This window comes from Accipiter gentilis, unplaced genomic scaffold, assembly GCF_929443795.1.
Source record: "Accipiter gentilis unplaced genomic scaffold, bAccGen1.1, whole genome shotgun sequence".
Taxonomy (NCBI): Eukaryota; Metazoa; Chordata; class Aves; order Accipitriformes; family Accipitridae; genus Astur; species Astur gentilis.
In genome coordinates, this window is record NW_026060914.1 from 154,683 (window position 1) to 178,251 (window position 23,569).

The window sequence follows — 23,569 nt, forward strand, 5'->3', positions numbered from 1 at the left end:
TTAATTTCTGCCTCTAAGTTCTCAAATAGACCTCTCCTTAACAGGAGTTTAGGAGAATTTGGCACATACAAAAACTGCCGAGTGACCCATTGCTTTCCTAATTTCATTGTTAAAGATTTAAAGAAGGGTCTAGTTTCTCGTTCGCTTGTTGCACCAACACCACCAATTTCTTCAAAACTTAACTCTCCCTCTGAGGTATTTAAAACTGAAAAGGTGACTCTAGTGTCAACTCAAATTCAATTTTCTGTTCTCCCAGTTTAGCTGTAACCAGAGGTTCTGCTGGGAGACTCCCCTCCGGTCCCCGTCCGATACGTTCACTTAAAAAGAACAAATCTACATATGGCACTTTATTCCATTTACTCTCTCTCCTACAAAACAACAGTAATTGCAATATAGTATTGTAACTCAAAGTTCTGTTTGTTTACCATTTTTCCTGCAGTTCACCCCAACGTGCCAATAAACATCCCAGCGGTGATGTTTCTGGTAACTTTTCATCAGCAGTTCTATTTCCTGCACTCTTATTCTTAAACAATTTTGCTAATGCCATTATACTTATATACATTCAAATACCAAATACCAAACAAATGCAAACGACAGCTGTCCCAAATAATACACAAAGTCCAACCCAGCAATAGCTTTCGCTTATGACTTACGGGCAGACGCCTAGGCTTCCACTGCAGACGGCTACCCTCCAAGCCCCAACCCTGGGAAGCTTTCGCCGCGCCTCACGGGCAGGCTTTCCAAACAAATTCCAAAGAAGCAGCGCCTTAGCTTTTTTCCAGGGAGCGCTGCGAGGAGCTTTGCGTGTCGAGGGTGACGGTTCTCCCCGAGAATACCTCGGTGCCGGCCGGAGCTCGATCGACACGCCATCTCGTCCAGTCTCACTCGCAAGGTCCCATTTGGGTCGCCAAAACCGTTACCGAAATCCAGAATAAAACTCCTTAACGCCAACGTGAAGTTAAGAAGCAGGCACTTTGTTTATCGCAGCGCTGGGGACACGGGAACCTCTGTCCTCCGGGATTCCCTGTGATTCCTTGCAGACGTCTCCTAGCATCTTTTGGCCTTTTCTTATAAGGACCGGAGATCCCAGGTAGCAGCCCCAGACTTGTCTAATGATGCTACCCTAGATGATTCTTCTCTTTTGCAGGAAGCTCTCTTCTCCGGGATCGACCCAAGACTCCTCCCAGGCGTCATCCCAGAATGTTTTGACCTCTGCGTTCGGGACCGGAGATCCCAGCTACCTGCTCCAGACTCCTCCAAGTAAGTAGCTCAAGACATTTTTCTTCTCCTGTAGAGAAATCTCTCAACTCCGACAGGCATCTGAGACTCCTCCCAGGCATCTCCCACAGTCTTCTATCCTCTGCTTTAACTACCTAAGGGGTCAGGTAGAAGCCCCAGACTCCTCCAAGGAAGCTACCGTTGAGGTTTTTTTCTTTTTTGGAGGAACCTCTGCCGTCCGGGATCCCCTGTGATTCCATCCAGACGTCTCCTAGCGTCTTTTGGCCTTTTCTTATAAGGACCGGAGATCCCAGGTAGCAGCCCCAGACTTGACTAACGAGGCTACCCTAGATGATTCTTCTCTTTTGCAGGAAGCTCTCTTCTCCAGGATCGACCAAGACTCCTCCCAGGGGTCATCCCAGAACGTTTTGACCTCTGCGTTCGGGACCGGAGATCCCATCTACCTGCCCCAGACTCCTCCAAGTAAGTAGCTCAAGACATTTTTGTTCTCCTGTAGAGAAATCTCTCAACTCCGACAGGCACCTGAGACTCCTCCCAGGCATCTCCCACAGTCTTCTGTCCTCTGCTTTACCTACCTAAGGGGTCAGGTAGAAGCCCCAGACTCCTCCAAGGAAGCTACCGTTGACGTTTTTTCTTGTTTTCGAGGAGCCTCTGCCCTCTGGGATCCCCTGTGATTCCTTCCAGACGTCTCCTAGCGTCTTTTGGCCTTTTCTTATAAGGACCGGAGATCCCAGGTAGCAGCCCCAGACTTGACTAATGAGGCTACCCTAGATGATTCTTTTCTTTTGCAGGAAGCTCTCTTCTCCGGGATCGACCCAAGACTCCTCCCAGGCATCATCCCATAATGTTTTGACCTCTGCGTTCGGGACCGGAGATCCCATCTACCTGCCCCAGACTCCTCCAAGTAAGTAGCTCGAGACATTTTTGTTCTCCTGTAGAGAAATCTCTCAACTCCGACAGGCACCTGAGACTCCTCCCAGGCATCTCCCACAGTCTTCTGTCCTCTGCTTTACCTACTAAGGGGTCAGGTTGAAGCCCCAGACTCCTCCTAGGAAGCTACCGTTGAGGTTTTTTTCTTTTTTGGAGGAAGCTGTGCCCTCCGGGATCCCCTGTGATTCCTTCCAGACGTCTCCTAGCGTCTTTTGGCCTTTTCTTATAAGGACCGGAGATCCCAGGTAGCAGCCCCAGACTTGACCAATGAGGCTACCCTAGATGATTCTTCTCTTTTGCAGGAAGCTCTCTTCTCCGGGATCGACCCAAGACTCCAAGACAAGCAGGTGAAGGAAGCCTTGCTGAAGCTTTAGAGAAGGAAGAGGGTCTTTCATTCCGTCTAGCTGGCGCTCTAGGCTTTCACCTGTCTCCTGTCTTTCTGCTCTTTCTTCTTGAGCTCTTGGGGTATTTGTCACGGAAGGTTAAGTGGTTAAAAGTGTCCTGGTTTCAGCTTGGATAGAGTTAACTGTCTTCCTAGTAGCTGGTACAGTGCTATGTTTTGAGTTCAGTATGCAAAGAACCTTGATAACACTGATGTTTGCAGTTGTTGCCGAGGAGTGTTTAGATAAAGTCAAGGATTTTTCAGCTTCTCATGCCCAGCCAGCGAGAAAGCTGGAGGGGCACAAGAACTTGGCACAGGACACAGCCAGGGCACCTGACCCAAACTGGGCAACAGGGTATTCCATACCATGCGACATCCCATCTAGTATAGGAACTGGGGAGTGGGGGGGGGAATCGCTGCTCGGGGACTAGCTGGGTGTGAATGGTGGGTGGTGAGCGATTGCACTGCGCATCATTTGTACATTCCGATCCTTTTGTTATTGCTGTTGTCATTTTATTAGTATTATCATTATTAGTTTCTTACTTTCTGTTCTATTAAACCGTGCTTATCTCAACCCACGAGTTTTACTTCTTTTTCCGGATTTTCTCCCCCATCCCACTGGGTGGGGGGGGAGTGAGTGAGCGGCTGGGTGGTGCTTAGTTGCTGGCTGGGGTTAAACCATGATAGAGACAGAGTCACAGCAGCACAGAATGGATGCTGAAAGAGACCTCTAGAGATCATCCAGCCCACCTCGGCTGCTTGAGCAGGGCCAGCTGCAGCAGGCTGTGAGTCTGCTTCTCGAAGGTTCTATTGGCTGCGTTGCTCCCAGGTTGTGGAGCTCGCATGGGAAATGGGCAATGAAGAGGGATGAAGTTTCCAGGCACTTTCTGGCCGGTGCAGTGATTTTTTCTACTCTTAAAAACTCAGTTGGGCTCAGCACAGCAAGGAGCCACAGCAAGGTCTTCAGTGCCTGCACTGGAAACTCTGCGTATACTCCGGCCAGGGAGCACCGCAGACACCCTTCCCTCCATGGGCCCCCAGTTTCCAAGAGAGCCCATGCCTCCAGTGGGTCCCAAGCGCCCTACCCAGGCAGGAGCACGGCACAGACCAGTGCGTTTAAAGCTTCTCCCGGAGGAGCCCGTGCAGCCCGAGTCGTTGAAGAGGGCGGTAGCTGGGAGCCTTGTGGAGGATGTCCTGAGGAGGTGTGCGGCTCCAGGGCCACAGAGCCCCCAGGCAGCTCCCCCAGGCAGAGAATAAAGAGTTTGCTCCCAAGGGCTTGCTTGTGCCTACATTTATTGATGCCAGGCCATACTGTGTCTGGGTGTTTTCCCTGCAAAGTTTTCCCTCGTCTTCCTCCCTCCTACAGCCTCGGTCAGGCCAAGACCCAGTTCTACAGGGAATCTTAAGTAGGGACGAGAAAAGGAGTCAATGTTTCTGCCTTGTTTAGAAAGCTTTGTGGCTGGGCTATTGGAGGGGCTGGTCCAGCTCTGTAAAGCTGTACTCATGCCTTCTGTGAGTCCCATAGGTGGGCGCTGTTGAAGGCTGCGCCTTGTTCTGTGTGTTTATTCTCTCGTCCCCTCACGACCTCCTGATGGGCCTTGGGGTTCCTACCCAGGCCCGTTGGTAGTCCTGTGTCGCGGTAGAGACGGACACGACAAGTAACAGATCATGCAAAATGGCTCCTTTATTGTTCTAACACACCTTTTTATCCCCTACTTCAGAGTATGTGTTAGTAGATGATTGGTTTAGTTAGTAACGGTTCTTCTTATCGCTATCTTGTTTTTGTACCGCTCTTCTCGGATCTTCCCAGACTTTCAAGGATACACTACAAGCTGCTCAAGGTCGCGCTGTTCTCGAACTGTCAGGCATTTTGTAGACCCGTTGCATCCCCCGACAGTCCTGTCTGTGTCGCAACAAGGGACTGGCCTTCAAAATGAGGCTTTGGGCCCTAAGAGAAGGGTTTGGAGCATAAAAATGAGGGTTTGGAAACTCAGGATGTGGCTTGGACCCTGAAAACGACTGGCTGGATCCTAAAAATGAGGCTTTGGAGACTGAAAATGGGAGTTCGGCAACTAAAAAAGTGGCCTTGGGCTCTAAAAAGGAGACTTTGCCAACTGCAAGGGAGCCCGTGGACCCTCAAAATGGGGGTTTGGAGCCTGAAATGGGGCTCTGGAAGCCAAAACTAAGACTTTGGGAAGGGAAAACGAGGCTTTCTGCCCTGTAAGTGTAACTTTGGAGCCTAAAAGCGTGGCTTTGTGCCTTAAAGCTGAGGGTTTAAACCCTCCAAGTGAAACTGCGGGCCCTAAAGAACAGCTATGGGTCATAAAAGGCCAAATGGTTTGGACCAGAACAATGAGGAGTTTGGCCCTCCAGATGAGGCTTTGGGCACTAAAAATGGTGGGGGAGATGCTACATGTGACCCTTTGGGCTCTGCAAAGGAGGGGAACCTATTGGTGTCGATAGGGCCCTAAGACATGAGGCTTTGGTCCCAAAGAGAGGGCTTGGGTCACTCCAGGGGAGGCCCTCAGCTGTTAAAAGAGGCCTTTGGACCCTCCAGTGGAGGGTTTGGGCCCTAAGAGTGGGGCTTTGGAAATGAAACTGAGGCTTTGAACCCTGCATTAGGTTTTGTGCCTTCAAGGGATGCTTCAGTACCAAAAACGAGGGCTTTGCGCCCTAGAAATGGGTCTTTGGAAGCTCCAAATGAGGGGTTGTGCGTTAAACAAGAGATGCCTTGCACCCCAGATGAGGAGCTTGGCCTCTAAAATGAGGCTTTGGGCCCTCCAATTGAATATTTGGACCCTCAAAATGAGGCCTTGGGCTCTCCCTAGTTGCAGACTGGATCCTAAAAATGAGCCTGTGGTCCCTGGAAAGGAGGCTCTCTTCCCTGAAGAGGAGGTTTTGGAAGGTAAAGAATGAGGCTTGGGGCTCTAACGGTGGGGTTTGTGCTGTAAAAGGAAGGCTTGGGCCTTACAAATGGGTATTTGGGCCCCTGCAATGAGGCTTCAGGACCCTAAAAATGAAGGGGTGGATTGTGGAAACGATTCTTTGGACCCCGAAAATGAGGCATTGGGCCCTAAAACTGAGGTTCGGAGCCTCAAAATTTGAGTTTAGAAACAAGGTTGCGGAGCCTGAAATGGGGCTCTGGAGTTTATAAATAAAGCTTTGGACCATCAAAATGAGGATTTGTTCACAAAAAAGAAGGGTTGGGACGCGAAAAGGAGTATTTGGACAGTCAAAACAAGGCTTTGGGACAGAAAAATGTGTACTTGGGCCTTATAAACGAAGCTGTGTACTCTAAAAAGTGGCCTTCAGTCCTAAAGCGTTCAGTCTTCTATTGGGATGCTCCCTGTGGGACAGGAGGACAATTGCTTTGAGCTGCCTCTATTTCAGGAAGGATTACCTACATTTGCCTTCCATCTGAAATACTGCTTAGTGCAACTTGTTGGGTTGTTTGTTTTTTTTAAAATTGGGGAAGTGTGTGTGAACAGCTGAGTGCTGGTATACAGTGAATTACCTTCCCCTGCTGAGAGTAAATGGGTTTAGGAATAAAAATACCCGTTTTGTATTACAAAAATTGGTTCCCTTGAAGATGCAAGTGCTAACTGATGGACTCCTGGCTGACAAAATCTCTTCCCAGCTTGCTTAAACATTAAACAGCCTTCACAGTGGCGTTCAGATGATCTCGTGTGATTTCTTGCAATTAATCATGGTTGTCTGAAGCGTACCACTGAAGCATAGTAATGTGTTTTGGTTGTTAAAAAGTAGGAGGAGAAGTTCATGGAGACATCTTCTGTGTCGGGTTTCAATGAGTTCAAGCTATTGTTGTGTCCGGTTGAGAGTTTCTGATGTTATTTTTCCCTCTTTCGGAGGGGGGTGAACATGCCCATCTCGCCCTCCAGGAGCAAGGATGCCATCTCAAGCCCATGCCACCCTCAAAGCTTGCGTCCTGGAGTTGAGCGTGGAGGGGCATCACCCCACGAAGGTTTGGTGTGTTGTAGCAGTCGGTGCTGTGAGGTGGGTGGCAGTGGGGTGGAAGCAGCTGTTGGGGGTTCCGTCATTTGCATAGCCCAGCCCCCCCCACATGCTTCAGAATGTTGGGGTCCCTGTGGCAGTTTTTGAATGGTCCCTCCCAGTTGGGTCAACGGACCCAGCGCAGCCAGAAGATCCCGTTGGAGCTCCTCTCTCTGGCATAAATCCCTCGGCGTTTGGGCTTGAGAAGAGGTAAAGTTGGAATCTGCAGATCTCCTTAGGTGACCTTCAGGAGCTGTGGGCTGTGGGTGGGGACTGGCTCTCTGTCTCTGGTCCAGCGACTGGTGTCATTGCTCATAGGAAGAGCTTTACCAGGCGACTCTGCCGTTTCCCTTCTTCTGGGGGTTACGGGAGCCGTTTTGGAGGTGAGGGAGATGTGAATTCCCGGTCTTGAGCCAACCTGGATGGAGCAGAGGTGGACTGTGATTTGTCTGACCTCAACAGTGTATCTGTAACGCAGTTGCAATCATCTCTGCCTGCACGACTGGCATGAGGTCCTGTTTTATTTTAAAGGAGACGTAGTGAATAAAATCAGTGAATCTAATGGGCGGTCTTTCTGACCAAATATATAAATGTTTATTTAGGATAAGATAAACGGTCCCTTGAAGCACTGGTTACACGGACTTAACTCTGTGTTGCCTAAAAATGGGACCAAGTTTGGCTCGGCCGTGGGCGTCTACATTAGAGACATCCACGTTTAGTCAGATGAATCACACCCCAGTCTCCTGTGTTCCTCATCAGGTCTCTGGCAACTCTGCTGTTAGCCCTTACTGAAGCCAAGTACAGTCTCTCATTGATTGATAGATTGATTTTAACAGAAAGGAAAGTCAGTCTTAGACATTTGGTTGCGGAAGAAAGTTTGTGTTTGAAGATCGTGCTTGGATCTTTGAGTAGGTCTAATTAGATGCCTTTTCCTCTTTGCTTCATCCCTGATAAGCTTAGGCACTCTCTGTTTGTCCTGTTTCGGAGGACCACTGCCCAAGGCGCGTAGCATTGCACAGGGAGATGCTGCATCTCATTTTGCACTGTGAGTCTTGTTAAGTCATCAGGAATGAAGTACTTTTAGGAGATAAGCTAACTAAATTGCACTCAAGTGAAAAAAGTGCTCTATAACTCCCGAGAAATAATACTGGATTATAATGAAAACAGAAGTATTTTGAGCAAAAGATGCTTAAAAAGTTAGGTAAAAATGAAGAGCACGGTGCAATTTTTTTAGTTTGGGTTTTTATACATTTTTGATTTAAAGTTTGAATGTAAACAAATCTGCTTGAATTGATGTGGAAAAGATGCTCAAATTGACAAGTATTTCTTTCAAACAAGAATAAGCAAAGTAGCAGCTAGAGAGAGTGTTTTGGCTTTAAAGTGTTTTGTATTTGTGAACCCAAATCTCCAGGCTGCTGGGCAGGGTGAGACCTGTGCCAGCCAATTCATCTTTTAGCTCCAAGTGCCTTTTGATAGAGATGCAGGTCTCCTGGGGATTGTGGGGACGTGCTCCTGCATCTGGAAAAGATGGCTGAGTTCCTGGTGTAAGAAGGGCACTGGGGTTTAGAGGTCAGAGCTGAGGCAGGTATGGAAGATGGCAATAGCTGTGATCATTAGTGCAAAAAATTTATTTTTGTATATTCAAGCAGGTTTTTTTCTCTCCTCTGCTAATCCAGTGTGGAATATGAGCCAATAAAGAGAAACCGACGCTGTACACGCTGGACACACTTAAGTATTTGTTTTAAAATAGGTGTGAGGTCAAGCTAGAACGTGCTTTGCAATTGGTGTATTTACTGCAGCAAATTTTCTGCTCTTCCTGGCCGTCTTCTGTGGTTTTCAGCCTGCTTCACCTCCACAGAAAGAGATACCATGCGTATGAAAGAGCCGGTTATGCGTCTTCCCTTAGGAGATATTTTTTTGTGCTCTGCTCTTGAGTTACGATCTGAATTATTTATGCCAACATTTCAAATAGCTTTTGGATTCCCTGGTTAAAGTATTCTGAACCTACCCCAGCTACATGTTACAATGCACAAGTCCCACCAACCATCAGTTTTTATTTCATGTCATTTGTCATGAAGTAACACACATTGCAGCCAGAATGCTGTGTTGCTGTTCCATGTTTTTTTTTACAGTAGTTTTCCAGCTGTATTCCTCGTCCCCATGATAAAGAGTGTTGCCAGTATTTCTTTTTATCTTAGAATACACATGGTAAGGATGGTTGCTGGATGTCTCATCCTTTTTAAGGCTGTGAAGGCATGCTCTGACAAGGTCTTTTCCCAGACCCAGGTATTCAGGGATGCAAGGTGTGCCTATCCCCATCAGCTCTGTGAAGGATGTAAGAGAGATTGTGCGCCTGAAGGTTGAATGATGCTTCTGTGTTAGAAGCTGAATTTCCACAAGCAAAAAACAGCTTCCCCGACTCTTTAAGCTGTGTGTCCTTTTAATGCTGCAAAAATGTAAATAATGATCCTTGCGTACATCTTTCTCAATTAAATGTACAGTGGATGTCTTCTCGTTCAGCTAGTCTGGAGCTTAAAAAGCAGCTTAAAAATACTGGACAGGGTAATTTTTGGTGGACATGGCCAGAGCCTGCTTGGAAGAAAATTGGATTGGTTACACCAGTCTTTATGTGAGGCCCAAAGAGAGCCTAAGGTTTTGAGTGCCCTAGAATGCTCTTTTCAAGTAGGTTAACAGGCACATATACACCCTGTAATGACGTAAGGACTCCCCAGAACATCTTCAGGACAGCTATATTTTATGCAAGCCCCTGTTTTCATGCAACCTCAGCTAGCGTTGTGCTGCTCTTTGCAGGGTCGGGTGAGCGGTGTTGTCTTTGGCTGTGTGGGCTTAAATGTGTTTCTAATGTGCGTGTCAAATAATTGCCTGTTAAACAGACTGCCAGTGTGGCTGACGCCAGTGCTTCCGAAGAAGGTGAAATAAAAGCTTTGAAGATAGGGTCCTGCTGCGAATACGACCCAGTCAAGTAAGTGTTGATTGTGTCCCATCTGATCTTTGCAGATTGTGGAAAAATTGCAGAGATGTTTGTTTTAACGAGAGAGACACATGCCTACCTCTTTGGTTTTCTCTCCCAAACCATTTAGTTACCTGAAGAAACCCTTGGGTCCGCTCCACCATCATCTACTTGCTTTCACTGCGGAAAACGTGGCCACTACATAAAGAACTGCCCGACAAATGGGGTAAGATTGTGGGGGACTTGTGGTGTTACTTAGTTTTTAATTGTTTTGCCTTGGCAGTTACGTAACAAATACATGAATCCTCATATTAAGAATTGTTTCTGTTGGGGTGAAATGCAGAGGTTGTATGGCAATGTTGCAAAGGCCTTCAAAATTCCAGGGGAAGCTGGAATTAGAAGTGTGAAATTTTCTTTTTCCTAGGTCGTAGACATTCAATATATCCATAGGTCTTTCTGGGTGAACACTCGTGCATGTTTTTATATCTTTCAGTATTAGTGGAAATGTTTCTGTTTTCCACTCTTCTTAATGGCAGTTCACAGTTTTTATTATTTTGTACAAAACCAAGACATTTCTCTCTGCCCCATCTATTGAATATTTGCGTGTTTTAATTGCACTAAGTCCCTGGTTGAGTATTGATGCCATTTAACCGTAGTCACTGAAAGCTCATTTTGCTTCTGTTTTATGTTTCAAAGGCTTCTTGCCAAGTCTAACAGATGGCTGTTGGACTGAGATTTCCTCCCCCTCTGACTTTTCTGAAATCCCATGTGTGAAACAGGCTGAAGTTTTCCTGTTGCTATACAGTGAGAAAATACTGCCGTGTGCTGACAGGAGTGGCTCTTTTAAAATGACCGTGGTAGCACTTCTGGTTTTCCGTCCTGGATCTCCTTTTGTAGAAGCTGTAACATCGACTTCTTGCTTTTATAAAATGTAATTGCTCGGAGACTAACGTTATGCTGAGCCTGCAATTTACATGTATCCTCTGGCAAAGGAGAGGTGGGATTCATTTCACCTGCTTTCTAGCTGTGAAAAGATTAATTTTCTAGTCTGAGCTTCTTTCTTAGTTGCTCCAATGAATGGGAGAGTTCTGCAGAAGGAAGATTGTTCCTCCCTCCCTCTTCTAGTGTTGTGGCTATAGAAAAGTAGTTTAAACTAAGCGCCTACCTTTTAGGAGGCTCATGTGGAGCGAGAAGAATTCCATCTCTTCTCTTGCTTTGAGAAAATGCAAAGCTTGGAAAAGTTTTCCTCTACCCATCTTTAACTCGTTTCTTTTTCCTTCCCCACCCCTCCTCCAGGGAAGCTTATGCTAGAGGAAGGATGGAGAAGCCTCCCTTTTTACCAGAGGAGCCGTCTTCTTCTTCCTCCTCCTCCTCCTCCTCCTCCTCTTCCTCCACCTCAGATGCTCCCGTTCCAGATGAGTTGTCATGTCTCATCTGTAAGGACATAATGACTGATGCAGCTGTTATTCCCTGCTGTGGCAACAGTTATTGTGACAAATGTAAGTGTTACACCCGTGTTTGTTAATTCTAAACATCACATCTGATTTTCTGAAAGCAGAAAGAGGAGGGAACAAAATTACTTTGCTACCAGTTCTATTTTATGCTGAAGTATACCCTGGACGGGAAAGGGCTCTTCTGGTATCAAGGGCGAAAAAAGCCAGGAAGCCTTTTCCCCTTTTTAGGTATCTAGTTAAGTCTTCTTTACAAGCGGAAGGACGAGTATGAGGAGAGTGGCTAACTGTGCAGGGGATTACAGTATTAGACACTGAATGCTTTTAGTTGGTCCACAGCCCTTTGTCTCATACAAAATTATATAGCCGACTCTGGTGACTTAGAGTGGTCTGCAACAAACGGATAGTTAGCCATTTAATCCACATTCTTCTCCACGGGAGAGTTGGTTAAAACCTTCAGAACTCGAACCTCCTAATGGTTTTTTGAACCTATTAATGAGGTTTTTTTGAAACATGTTTTGTTCATTAACCTTGAGGTTGGGGACTTCTCGCTGTACTAGATAGTGGGGAAAAAGACTAGCTGCAACATCAAGACACAGCCTATGCTACATCTGCAGATGTTCCAATGGTGAAATACAAAACTGTATAGTTATTTGCTGCATACTAGAAATTTTTTACACTATTGAACATTTATAGCTTCATGCTCTCAGTTCAAGACTATATTCACCTATTAATCATAGACATGTCTTTATGATTGGTGAGAACCCCTAAAACTTCCTTAGTTTGGCTAAATACTGTTTTGATTATTCTAATTCTATGCAGGTATTAGAACAGCATTACTGGAATCTGAGGAACATGTATGCCCAACGTGTCAGGAGACAGATGTTTCACCTGATGCTTTAATTCCCAACAAGTGCATACGCCAGGTAACATGACGACTTTTACATAAAGTGCTTGTAAGAAAAGGCTCTTTGTAAAAAGCGGAAAGGGAAGAAAATATTAATTTACATCTCCTTAAGCAAGGCGTAATTTGATAAGGCTAAATTGACTTTTCAAATGCACTGTTTGCTGCTGTCACAGAAGCTTATGACTCTTTAGAGATGATCTGGCAAATTCGGGTCCCGCTCTTACTGAACACGATTGCGTCGCTTTCACATTTGGCGTTAACGCTGAAGTACTTGAAATACAGGTCCTCTGAGCCTCCAGTCATTAGTATCAGTGTTCAATGTGACGTGTTCATACATCTGTATGTTGGTTTCTTTGAGGATTGATGGCATTTACGGAATACATGAGTAATTTTCCTCTGTGAAGGCTTCTGTTCGTATATCTGCTGAAGTTCCATCGTAGCTTCTTGTAAATGCTTTTCTCCCTCTAGGCTGTGAACAACTTCAAAAATGGAACTAGCTACACAAAAAGGCTCCATCAGCAGATTCAGCAGCAACAGCAGCAGCAGCAGCAGCCGCCACCGCCTCCACCACCACCCATGACTGTTAGACCTCCCGCTGTTCTGGTGAGTGCCGCTGAACCATCTACATCTTCCTCTCTGTCAGTCAGCAGTTTGTTGGAAGAGAAGGTAAGCTTTATTTCAACATATGCAGTGATTCTTATATTGTAGTAGAGCTTCTTTTCCAACTGTCTGCGTTTATTCACAAGGGCTGTCGGCTTCCTGTGCGAAGACAAGCAGCATTAGCAAGTCGTCTGGGCCCCCAAGGACAGTCAATACCCACCACTGGTAAGGAACTGTAACTTTAGAATTCCTTTCAAAACATTATCTTCAGATAAACTGCATGGGATTTTTTGCTTTTTCCTCTCTCCACTCCAAAAGGTCATCCGGGGAGAGGCAGTACAATTGGCTCAGCAGGTGGCAGACCAGGCTGGGAACTGTAAGTATTATATAGAAATTCAATGTATTACTACTTGTAGGCTGTTAAACGAGGCCGTAGCACTTGACTTCTGCAACGGCTGATTCATAGTGAAGTACGTATGCACAGATAGTTGTGGAGAATACAAGTGGTCGTTAATTTTTCAATGGCCTAATTTGAACTGGCTTTAACAAAGGGGATCTGTGCTTGCAGTGAAATTATTTAAAATAAACCTCCAGCACCTGATTGAGAAGAGGACTCTGACAAAGGAAGTCTTTTTTGAGGAAACCAGAATTACCTATCAAAATTAAATACAGTTAAAGGATCAAGTGGAAAGGCACCCTTTTGGTTCCTGGCTGAACAGGACTGTAGAAATTGATTTCCCAGTAGGAGTCAGCCTCCACATTCTTTTTTTCTAACAACTTAGTTGATGCTGATTGAGCAAATTCTTGGAAAAGTCAACACTGCTCTGTTATGACCATTTTGAATGTCTTCAATGTAGTCAGCCCAAATAGCCAAGCTGCTTTCTCTCAGTTGGCGAGAGAGGAGTCTGTTTTATCTGTGACTGCAGGGTCAGGTCAGTCCTTCCTTTTAGTATATATGTGTTCTAGATAGGTAGATTGTAAGGGTGCCCTGTGTTTATAAAATCTTAAGATAAATCAAAACAAACCCCAGGATCCATCCCACAGATTGTCTAAAATCTCCAATCAAGTAAGCAGGAGAATAACAAGTCGGGGACAAGAGCAGGCCAAATACATCATGGTGAGGCAACGATGTAGGAAGCGTACGTGGAAGAAGATGAAAGAAGTTTGGGAGAAGATGAGTTACTATCTGTGCAGTACGTTGCAGATCAGAAGCGTGAAGAAGTGTGGGCACATGCGAGATGGGAGTCTCTTTTAAGCCTGGGCAGCCTCCATCCACAGTCGCAAAGCTGAGTCTGAGGAGAGCAGACTGAGGGAAGTGTTGGGGGTGAGGATGTGGAAGGCAAGTAGGAGGGTCAAGAAATGAGTGTAGTCTCAAATGAACAGAGAGCAGGGAGAAAAAGGCTTCAGTTCAGAACAAGAAGTGCTTGCCACTACACTCCCGCTTCATTGGCTTTCCTTCTGTATTTGTTATGAAAATGGTATCATAAGAAGGAAAATACTTATTAGGAATATTTTGACTTATGAAGTGGAAGTTGACATGCCTATAAAGAAGGCAAGGCAAATTAGGTCAGGGCCTAGTTACACTTGAAAGTAAACAGCCGTTCTGACTGGGGAGAGTAGTTCATAGGACTACAGTCCTAATACCACCCCCCCACCCCCGCCAGCTTTTTGGAAAACGCCTAGAAAAAAAAGTTTGAAAAATGAGCTCATAGAGAAGGGGGGTGGGGGAGCCCACTAGGTGACTAAAAGCTACGTCTGTAGTTGGACAAAGCTACTCTGCGAGAGAGAAATCCATCTTCCCTCAGTGGCAGAGTAAAGGCAACAATTAGAAATCAGGAGTTGTAATAAGCTATCTTTTTAAAATCAAGTGTTGAGGCTGTCCTTTGAGCATTTCCTCATCCCATTCCAGCCAAAGTGGGTCAGATACCTTAAATAGTTCTAAGCGTCTCTTGACTAACCCAGCTCAGATTTGAAGCCATCCATTTGTGAAGTAGGAAAATAGCCGGTTTGAATAATGCCATCATTAATCCCTGTAGCCTTAGGGTCTGGATATGGACTCTTTGACAAGCATGATGAGTTGTAGAGACCTTTTTAATGGGTGTCCCCCTTTTGCTACTAGTGTTTCTGTAGAGACCCTTGATCCATTAAGTACAGTTCTTACCTCCGGTGCCCCTCCTTTCTCTCTCCTGGTTTCAGCTGGTAATGCTCTGCCTGACTGGGCAGTGAGCTAGCGAAAGCAGATTTGAGCACCTTCTACAAGCAGAGCTTAACTTGTGCTGCTCTGCGTGCTGATGTACATCTCTTGGATTTAGATTAAACCAGATGTATGTAGAGCTAAGCCTCTGAGCTATAAAAGTGGAACGCTGTGTTAAGAGCACAAGGCTCTGCTAGCAACGTTAGCTGCAGATTGGTTGATGTTTTCCTTCATCCTCTTCCATAGACAAAACCAAGGTAATGCTGAATTTACTGCAACAACTCTGTTTAACAGACCACTTTGTCCCTGCTCTGCAATCAACTCTAATGTCCTTTCAGAATCAGTAGAAGCACAGCCAATACATTGAACTAAAAGAAGCCAGTGTTAAATTGTCTTGTTTAATGTGATCGGGAAGCTGATGGGAATAACCTTAAGTCAAAAGTGCTGTGAAACTGAAATGGGTCCAAAAAAACTTGTGCTGTACATAGTGTCGCCCTTAGTGGATTTCAAACCTTTTCATTTCCTGGCGATCAGTTCCAACTGTCTAGCGCAATGCAAATAAGCTGTCTTCAGATAGTAGCAACTTGGATCTTTTCTTATATCCACAAGTGATTTTTAAAGAAGTTGCTTCTAAGTTAGGTCAAGTTATCTAAAAACCATAAGCAGGATCTTTCTTCCCTCATTTATATTAATGCTGGGCAAAAGGGCAGAAGCTGATTTGGAAACCTGTAAGTGGAAGGGTGTTTTGCAGTAAGGTGGTGGTTGTTGTTTTGTTGGGTTTTGTTTTTCTCTTTTGTGGAGTCTTCGGTATTTTATTTTCTCCCCCAGTACTCCTAGGCTGCAGAACCAGCCTCCAAGGCACTATGGAATGACTTCTGCAATTAGCTTGGCTCCTCCTACGGATAGAGATTCCATTCATACTCAGAAGCTGCTTGAAGCGATGAAAGCATTGGGGGTATTTGAAGAGGAGGAAGAACTGAATCACAGATATAACAAGACTGTAAAATTTGTTAATGTCCTGGGGTTTTTTTAGGGCAAACTTAACATGAGTTTTCTTTACAGGCTGGTCGTTCTTGGCAGACTGAATAACTTGGTCAAAGAATGGATTTCAGAACTTGGTGAGAGCCAGGTAAGGTTTTTTGATAGGTTCTTATCAAAACAGCTGAAGCCTTTTAGTTTCTTTCAAAGGCGATACTACTAGGATTTATGCTAAAGTTCAACATTTAACTTCCTTCTTAAGTATCAAGGAGATCTGTAGTAAGAGCCATTGAAATAATGTATAAAAGATCCTTTAGATGAAGACCTTCAAGTCCTTGGGGCACTGAATAAGTTTGTGAAGTGGCTCTGTCAGTTGACTTGTAGCGGTTAACAAAGCTGAAACAAGACATTGTGGGGGGAGACAGATGGTAACAGGGCAGTAAACTTGCCCCAGACAGCCTACAGCACTCAATCTAGTTTGAAATTATTACTCTAGACTTGCCTTTGGTATGGCTCTTAGATGGTGTTCATTTATGTGGGTCTGCTGCAGGGAAGACTGATAATAGGTCTTTGTTTAAACTGATGAAGCGACTGCTACATTACCTACCTTTTTTGTTGTTGTTGTTGTTTGTGAGTTGCCAGGACTCCCTTCAGAAAAACAGAATCAGTCTATTAGACTAACAACTCAGTATGGGAGGGAGAAGACATTGTTTATGGAGGCTGCTGTAGTCTTTCTAAGTAACTTCTATGCTAGTTAAACTTGCACGTAGGTCAACGTGTATCTTCTGTTCTCCAGAAAACTCTTTCTCTTCTACCCACAGAATCTTCCCCCTTCAGTAGTAGCAAATGTTGGTGGCAAAATATTTACATTTGGTTCTTACAGGCTTGGAGTACACACTAAAGGTAAACTTTTGGTGTCTGGTCATAGTTGTAATGTTTGAAAGTGTCTTCCAACAGTAACAGAACAAATGGCATCTCTTTGCAGGTGCTGACATAGACGTGGCTTGTGTTGCTCCTAGACATGTAGAAAGATCGGATTTCTTTCAGTCGTTCTTTGAAAAACTGAAACGTCAGGAGGAAATAAAAAACCTAAGAGTAAGCAAGCTCTCTCCTTGATAGATTGTGCAACTCTGACAATAAGAATATTCCTGTTAAAGACTCCTATTGGTAGTGATTGTCTTACAAACCAAAATTAAAAAGGGCCTTGTTTCTGAGCCCCTTCTAAAATACTGTCTACGCAGCATGAAAGTGTGGAAGTCAAGCTTTTGGTTCCCTTCCCCAGTGACTGTATGTCCGATCCGAATCTCTGTGGTTCACTTCTCTCCTACCCATGGTTTGGGAATGAGTGGGCTATAGTATCAAAAAGCAAGGTTGTGCCTAGGAGCCTTGCTTTCATCCTGGCTGTAGTAAGGGGCTTGGCAAGAAAGTAACTGCATGCAGGTAGAGGAAGGGGCAGCCTGAGAGCTAAGGAAGTTGAATGTGATGTGGAAAGGTTTCTGTCAGTACCTTTGCCATGGTGTTCCTTGGGTGTACTTTAGGACCTCTAATTCATTCTTCTCTGGTCCTGTTCTTCTCTGGCTACTCAGCCCGAGACTTTGTAGAAGAGATGCACAGTCAGCTTTGCATAAAGTCAATAGGAGCTGTGCTGTGAATGTACAAAACTGCCTTGTAAAATGACCCTCCGGTGCATATGCTGTGTACTTTGCATATAGAACCGAACTCCTGAGAAGTGTTTCTCTCAGGCTGGTCTTCCTTGTGCAGACATTTTGAAAGACTTCACGTGCATAGCTAATGAGCCTTTGTTTAGGTGACCGAAGACAGGGTCAGTGGGCTGTGGCACAGTTCTGACGAGTGGGCTACAAAATTGAAAACTGTCCCATAAGGTAGCTGATAGCATCTCAGGCATGGTAGAAAATAAAAATACAGGAGGCTAGTGCGCGCTGTCAAACGCGGACAGAATGTTCTCGATTTCTCTGGATGTTAACCAGGAGTAAGATAGCTACAGAAATGTCTTGCTTTTCTTCCTCACCACCAAGGTAAGTACCTTACAACCTCTGATACTGATGGCTCATTGTGCACTGTTTGTTCATTACAATACGTGATCAGCCTCCGGATCTCTTGGCTAAATAACTTGTTAAAGCTAGTATTATACCGTCTTAGTGCTATACCGCTTGCAGCTTATGAACAATTCTTCTGGTTTGGAAGCAACTCAGTCTTTATACTGAGTAGTTAGCAGTGTAAATTCTGCATTTGATCGTAGTTCAGGAGAAACATTAAAGTAGCAAGCCATGTTTTCTTACACAGTTATCCTCTCCTTTCCAGGCAGTTGAAGACGCATATGTACCAGTTGTCAAGTTTGAGTTTGATGGCATTGAGGTAAGCATTTTTTGGTTTTTTTTAAGTGAGTAAATTTTTTCTTGCTTTGGAATAGGATAACTTTTCCAGGGAGCTGTGACTGTGCTATTTTGGACCGCAAAGTATCCCAGGAGAAGACATTGCAGTAGAATGGGAGCTTATAGGAAAATAAGCCCCTAGGGAGCCTAGCAGGCATGGGAGCATCAGGGACATCTTTTTCTAGGCCTGTGCTGTAGACCAGGGTAGCCTGCTTGAATAGCATTTATCCCTAGGATCATGCAGAGTGGGAGCAGAGGCGGTGTCCTTGCTCAGTCTTCTTAGCTCTGCCAAGCTAGGTATCTACAGAGGGATGTGTACAGTGTAGTTCACTGTACGAATCGTGTGAGCAGACTAAATGTTTTGCTGCACATCCAAAATGAAGTGGTCATGGGACAAACAATCTGGAAAATGGAAAGTGAAAGTACTCATTTGACTCCCGCCTGGGTCTGTCAGCTGCAGGAATCCAGCTATCTTGAATACATCCTATACAATGAATCAAGACCTGCCTGCTGTAGTCCCTAAGCAAGTTACTGCTTGGTATCACTATCACAAAGAGATTTATTCAGTGACCTTTTTGTGGCCTTCATCTGGTACAGACTTTCACAGGATAATCTTCTTGCCTCAGACTGTACTAAAAAGCAGATACTTCAGGATCAAAAGGGCTTACTGCATAAAGGAAATGCTCTCTCCTTTGCTGAAGTATAGTTGAGGTGACTGAACTTAAGTCTTAATTCTGTGAATAATTTTAAGTTCCCTTTTAACTGAAACTCTAAGTCTAGAGTAATCTTTTCCAACTTAAAATGCCCTCTTCCTTTCCCTAGCTTAAAAAGAAAGGGGTGATGCAGTGAAGGCTTTGTAAATAAAATTGGGAACTTCTAGAAATTGTATTGAGTCTTCTGGCAAGTAAATCTCTTGGGAGATGTATCTATAGTCACATAATTCTAAATACAGATGTTAACCACTCTTTTTAGACTTGAGTAACTGTCCCCCACCAGTGTGCTGTTTGCAAACTGCGGGGCATTCTAACGGTTGGCACTTTTTGCCTCTTAAGATTGATCTCGTGTTTGCAAGACTGTCTGTGCCAATTGTTGCTGATAATCTTGATCTCAGAGACAACTCGTGTCTCAGAAGCCTGGATATAAGATGTATACGGAGCTTAAATGGTAAGCATATTTGCACATCTTTAACAAGAAAATGTTACTAAAGTTGGTATGGAATGCACGTTACACACCCCAAGTTTCTGTACAGGATGCAGAAACTGATCCCCTGTATACTTGAGATCTGAGGAGGTGGCGAGTGGGCTTAAATTCAGCTGTTTCAAGTTGTGTGTTTAGATAGACCTGTGTTTCATGTTTCTTCGATTGGGGGGGGTGTGGTGTTCCAGTTTGCTACAGAAACTGCTTCAGGTGAATAGGTAGAGCACTTGATAGAGAAGATTGTGTGGTAGTTCATTAAAAAAAAAAGGATATTTAAAATACCTGAAGCCGAAGTTGCTCACTGTTTAACGCTGACTGGTTTAATTGTTCCTGGCTGTCGAAAGAAACCTAGCTTTCGGAATCCTGTCGAAGGGCCTTACTGACAATTGTTGGCTGTAGTCTAAAGTATGAAAAAGCTGTTGAGGGTACCAGTTACCTGAGGTGATACGGAATGTGTAACCTCTAATTTGTTATGTTATGTGCCTGTAAGATTATGTGTAACCTCTGATTTTTAAGGTAATACAAAGCAAGTAATGCAAACTTGTTTTCATAGACTTGCAGGAGAAACTGTAAGCTATTGATCCAGTACAGCACAGAACTGACTCGTACCTGTTACCAGGAAGTGCTGTACTTCAACTGTTTTTTCTTACAGGCTGCAGAGTTACTGACGAAATCCTGCACCTAGTGCCAAATAAAGAGACCTTCCGGCTCACGCTCCGTGCAATTAAACTGTGGGCAAAACGTGAGTAATGTGATTGTTTGTGATCTTTAAACTTTCCAGAGGCACCTCGTGCTGAAAAAACAATGGCACTAGAAGTCCTTCATCTTTGGATAGCTGTTTAAATATCAGGTTTTAGTTCAAAACCTGTGTTTTAGTTTAGATTCAAGGACTGTCTGTGGGGTAGATTCTGTGTTTTTTTTTTAATGGGGGTGGAGTGGGGAGATGAGGGGAGTGCCTACAAGACAAGGTGCTGCACTGCTTACCAGGAACCTGACTAGAAAGGATAAAAAATGCCCAGTGAAGTATAAAAGCTTGATAGATAAGGAATAAGAAAATACCGTTTGCGCATGTGACTAGAGCAAGTGCTAGAAGAATGGCAGAACCTTCTTCTCAAGGGAAGTTGGAGCGAAGCAGTAGCTGTAGCAGTGCAGGCAAATTTCAGAGTAGCGGTATTTTGGGAAGTGGTGTGGTAACGATTCTTTTTCGCATCGCTGTAAGGACCAACAGTTTTGGCCTCGTTGCACTGCAAAAATAACTGTCTTGGAGGCTGAAGGGTGCTAGGTATTCTATAGATTGTGAAGGTGGTGCTGTAAATTTGAAGGACTATACTTGGGCATGGGAAGACTACAGGGCAACGACAATGTCTGCATTGTAGGACGTGGCATTTACTCCAACGTGCTGGGATTTCTTGGTGGGGTTTCCTGTGCTGTGCTAGTAGCGAGAACGTGTCAACTCTATCCAAACGCTTTGGCTTCTACTCTGGTGAACAAGTTCTTCTTGGTTTTTTCAGAATGGTAAGAGCTATTGATGACTATTTTGATTTGCGTAAAGCAGTAACACTTTCTGAGGTGGTTCTTTATATAAGATTTAGACCAACACCATTCAGTCCTACCCTGAATTACATGGCAGAGTCAGTGCCTGGCTTTTCTTGTTTAGGGAGTGGCCAAGACCTGTATTGCTGAAACAACAGGAAGAGAGCAATCTTAACTTAGCAGTATGGGACCCCAGGGTATGTAGACATGGAATTTGGAAGCCTTGAACCTTTCTTCTAAGCTAAGCTGCTGGTGCTGAGCACAATTGTTTTAACATCACAGGTGAACCCATCAGACCGATACCTCGTAATGCCTATCATCACCCCAGCCTATCCGCAGCAGAACTCTACGTACAACGTATCTACATCAACGCGAGCGGTAATGGTGGAGGAGTTCAGACATGGTAAAGTTCTTTCCATGCTTATTAACTGCTTAAAAGGTGTCATTCTTGCAATATGAAACCACATTACCTGACTTGGTTATATTCCGTGCGGTGTTGTGCCCTTTTAGGCAGAAGAGTTCTCTGGGAAGTCTACCTGTTGCAGGCAACAAGGGAGCAGTTTTACAATGAACTGTTGTAGTAGGCGTGTATTGTGTCAAGGGAATTCCTGCTTTTTGATCTGTCAATTACTGTTCAAAACCTTTCTCTTGTAAAGTTTCTATCACGCTCTGCTAGTCTTAAAAACAAAATGGTAGTAAGGTTTTCAACCTTAATTGTAGGTCTTGCAGTTACGAATGAGATTCTCCAAGGAAAATCAGGCTGGTCAAAGCTCTTTGAACCACTGGACTTTTTTCAGAAATACAAGTATGTATGAAATCTGTTACCTGAACTTGAAATGATTGCCGTACTGGTTAGCATAGTGACTTTTAGCTTGCAGTCGAAATACAAGATGGCATTGATATGTTTGTTTTTCAGAAGCTGGAGGTAGTCATAGGAATTTTGGTAAGGATAAGTATAGGGAAGATAGAAAAACTGTTTGTGTTTTGCCACTGACACTGTTTTTATTAACAAAAATACCAGCTCTGATACTTAGAATGCAGCAGAACACGATTCTGAAGGATGTAATCAGTTTTTCTTCAGTTAATACTGTGCTGCCTGCAGGATATAATGTGTCTTGTCTGGAAGTCATTTTCTATACATTTAAGGCCGTTTTGGTTTCATTTGAAGGAATATCAAGTCCTGAGCTAGAATGTTACTTTTTCTTTTCTTCTAGACATTATATTGTGCTGACTGCTAGTGCCTCTACTAAAGAGCATCACTTAGAGTGGTAAGTCTTGCTTTGAGTGTGGGTTCAATACATCATTGACGCTCAATTCAGTGTTGCGCTTCATTTGGTTAATACAGTTCACAAAACTAAAGTATTTGACTGTGCAGCTCAGCATGGAATACAGTAGGGAGGTAAGTAGACAGTTCCTCAGCAAAACTAAAAGCTTTCTTGTGAAGGGAAGTTAGCGTAAGTAAGTTATCTTGCTGTTTAAGAAGTTAAGCTAAAGACCTAAGTCATGATGAGAAGGAACAAAGAGGGTTAGCGTGCGTATGCTCTGTGCCATCTGGAGAAGCAGACTCCTTAGGAGTCTAAGGAGACTACTTACCCAAGGCTACTTCAGTTAGGAAGATGTTCCTTGTTGCAGAGACTGAAGTAAATGGGGATTACTTGATGTCATCAGATGTGTAGTGGACACTGGAGAGCTTGATCTTTTACTGACTTATAGAGCAGTGGTCTCCAAACTTTTGTGCACTCCTGTGAGCAAAACAAAAAAAAAAAAGTAATTTTTGAACACATAGTTGCGGTCTATGTCTACTTCTTTACAAGTTACGTACACATTACTGAAGTTCTAATCTTTTCTTCCCGGACCCAGTGGATTGTCTTGTGCACCCCCTGGGGTACATCCCCCTCCGACACTTTGAAGATGACTGTTGTAGAGCCTTAGAAGGCTTGGTTTCATAGCTTTTTTACTGGATGCAATATTTAATTTAGGACTAGACTGCACTCAACGCTAAGTTGCTCTGGTAATGTAGTCCGCCTGTTCCAGAGCCTACTTTTCTCCAGTGAAGTGAAACAAGGCTGTTTAATCGGGGTGAAACCTGACCGTCTGCACAGAGTACCTGAATGCTGATAAATAGTGTTTACTACGTTTTAATCTAGTAGTGTGCTCAGGCATCTTGTGTTTAGTGCTGGAAATGATCCTCTCGGCATGCTTGGTAGTGGATAGGTAAATTGCAGGAGTGCTGATCTACTTTGTGAAAGGTAATGTGAGAACCCCTTCAACTGTGGTTAGAGAAAATGACTGCTGCTGACGTGGTATTTGTCACTGTCTCAAGGCAGACATGCCAGTAATAACTTGTTGAACCTGTGTGAATGGGGTGACTAACTGTGAGTCTTGAAATAAGGGGAAACGGTGAGGAATTAAGGTACTGTAATGTGTGTGGTGTTCTTTTTCTGAAGAAACGAGTGCTTTGCCTGCCTTGCTCAAGTAAGCAAGGAAAATAGCTGTGTGTACCAGACCCCTGTTCTGAGGGCACCTTGGTTATACTTCAGGGTTCGGCTTGCGGTCTAAGGCAAATGATTGAATTCTTGAGCTACCTCTGAAAGACACCTTATTTCCTGTTTAAAAACAGCTCTAGTAGGTAATACCTCTTACCTGAACTTGTTAATTTGTTCACTTAAAAATCGTGTCAGCTACAGCTTGATGTCAGTCGCAGTTAGGTATACAACAAGGAGTTCTGGGCAGAGGGCTTAGAGCCAAATAGTTTTTAATGTGAGATGTTTTAAGTGGAGAAG

The 23,569-nt window shown here is 44.3% G+C and overlaps 1 protein-coding gene and 1 long non-coding RNA gene across 10 annotated transcripts in view; one reads left to right on the top strand and one right to left on the bottom strand.

Annotated features, from left to right (window-relative positions):
• The window catches only part of LOC126037102 (uncharacterized), a 191,037-nt gene that overhangs the window by 101,371 nt on the left and 66,097 nt on the right, over positions 1 to 23,569 (top strand). For 3 of the 8 annotated variants that reach the window (XR_007505500.1, XR_007505499.1, XM_049797317.1), the window contains exons 5-7: positions 1,148 to 1,260; positions 1,590 to 1,701; positions 2,031 to 2,143. Coding sequence is in view for 5 of the 8 variants with exons in the window: in XM_049797317.1 (XP_049653274.1) it covers positions 1,148 to 1,260; positions 1,590 to 1,701; positions 2,031 to 2,143 (338 nt within the window). In the remaining 3 variants the exon portion in view is untranslated. Of the gene's footprint in view, positions 1 to 1,147; positions 1,261 to 1,589; positions 1,702 to 2,030; positions 2,144 to 2,471; positions 2,791 to 23,569 lie in introns of those variants that run through there. The other 5 variants (XR_007505498.1, XM_049797318.1, XM_049797319.1 and 2 more) reach the window with 2 other exon arrangements.
• LOC126037103 (uncharacterized) overlaps positions 1 to 23,569 on the bottom strand; it is a 108,916-nt gene that overhangs the window by 51,936 nt on the left and 33,411 nt on the right. The window lies entirely within an intron of this gene.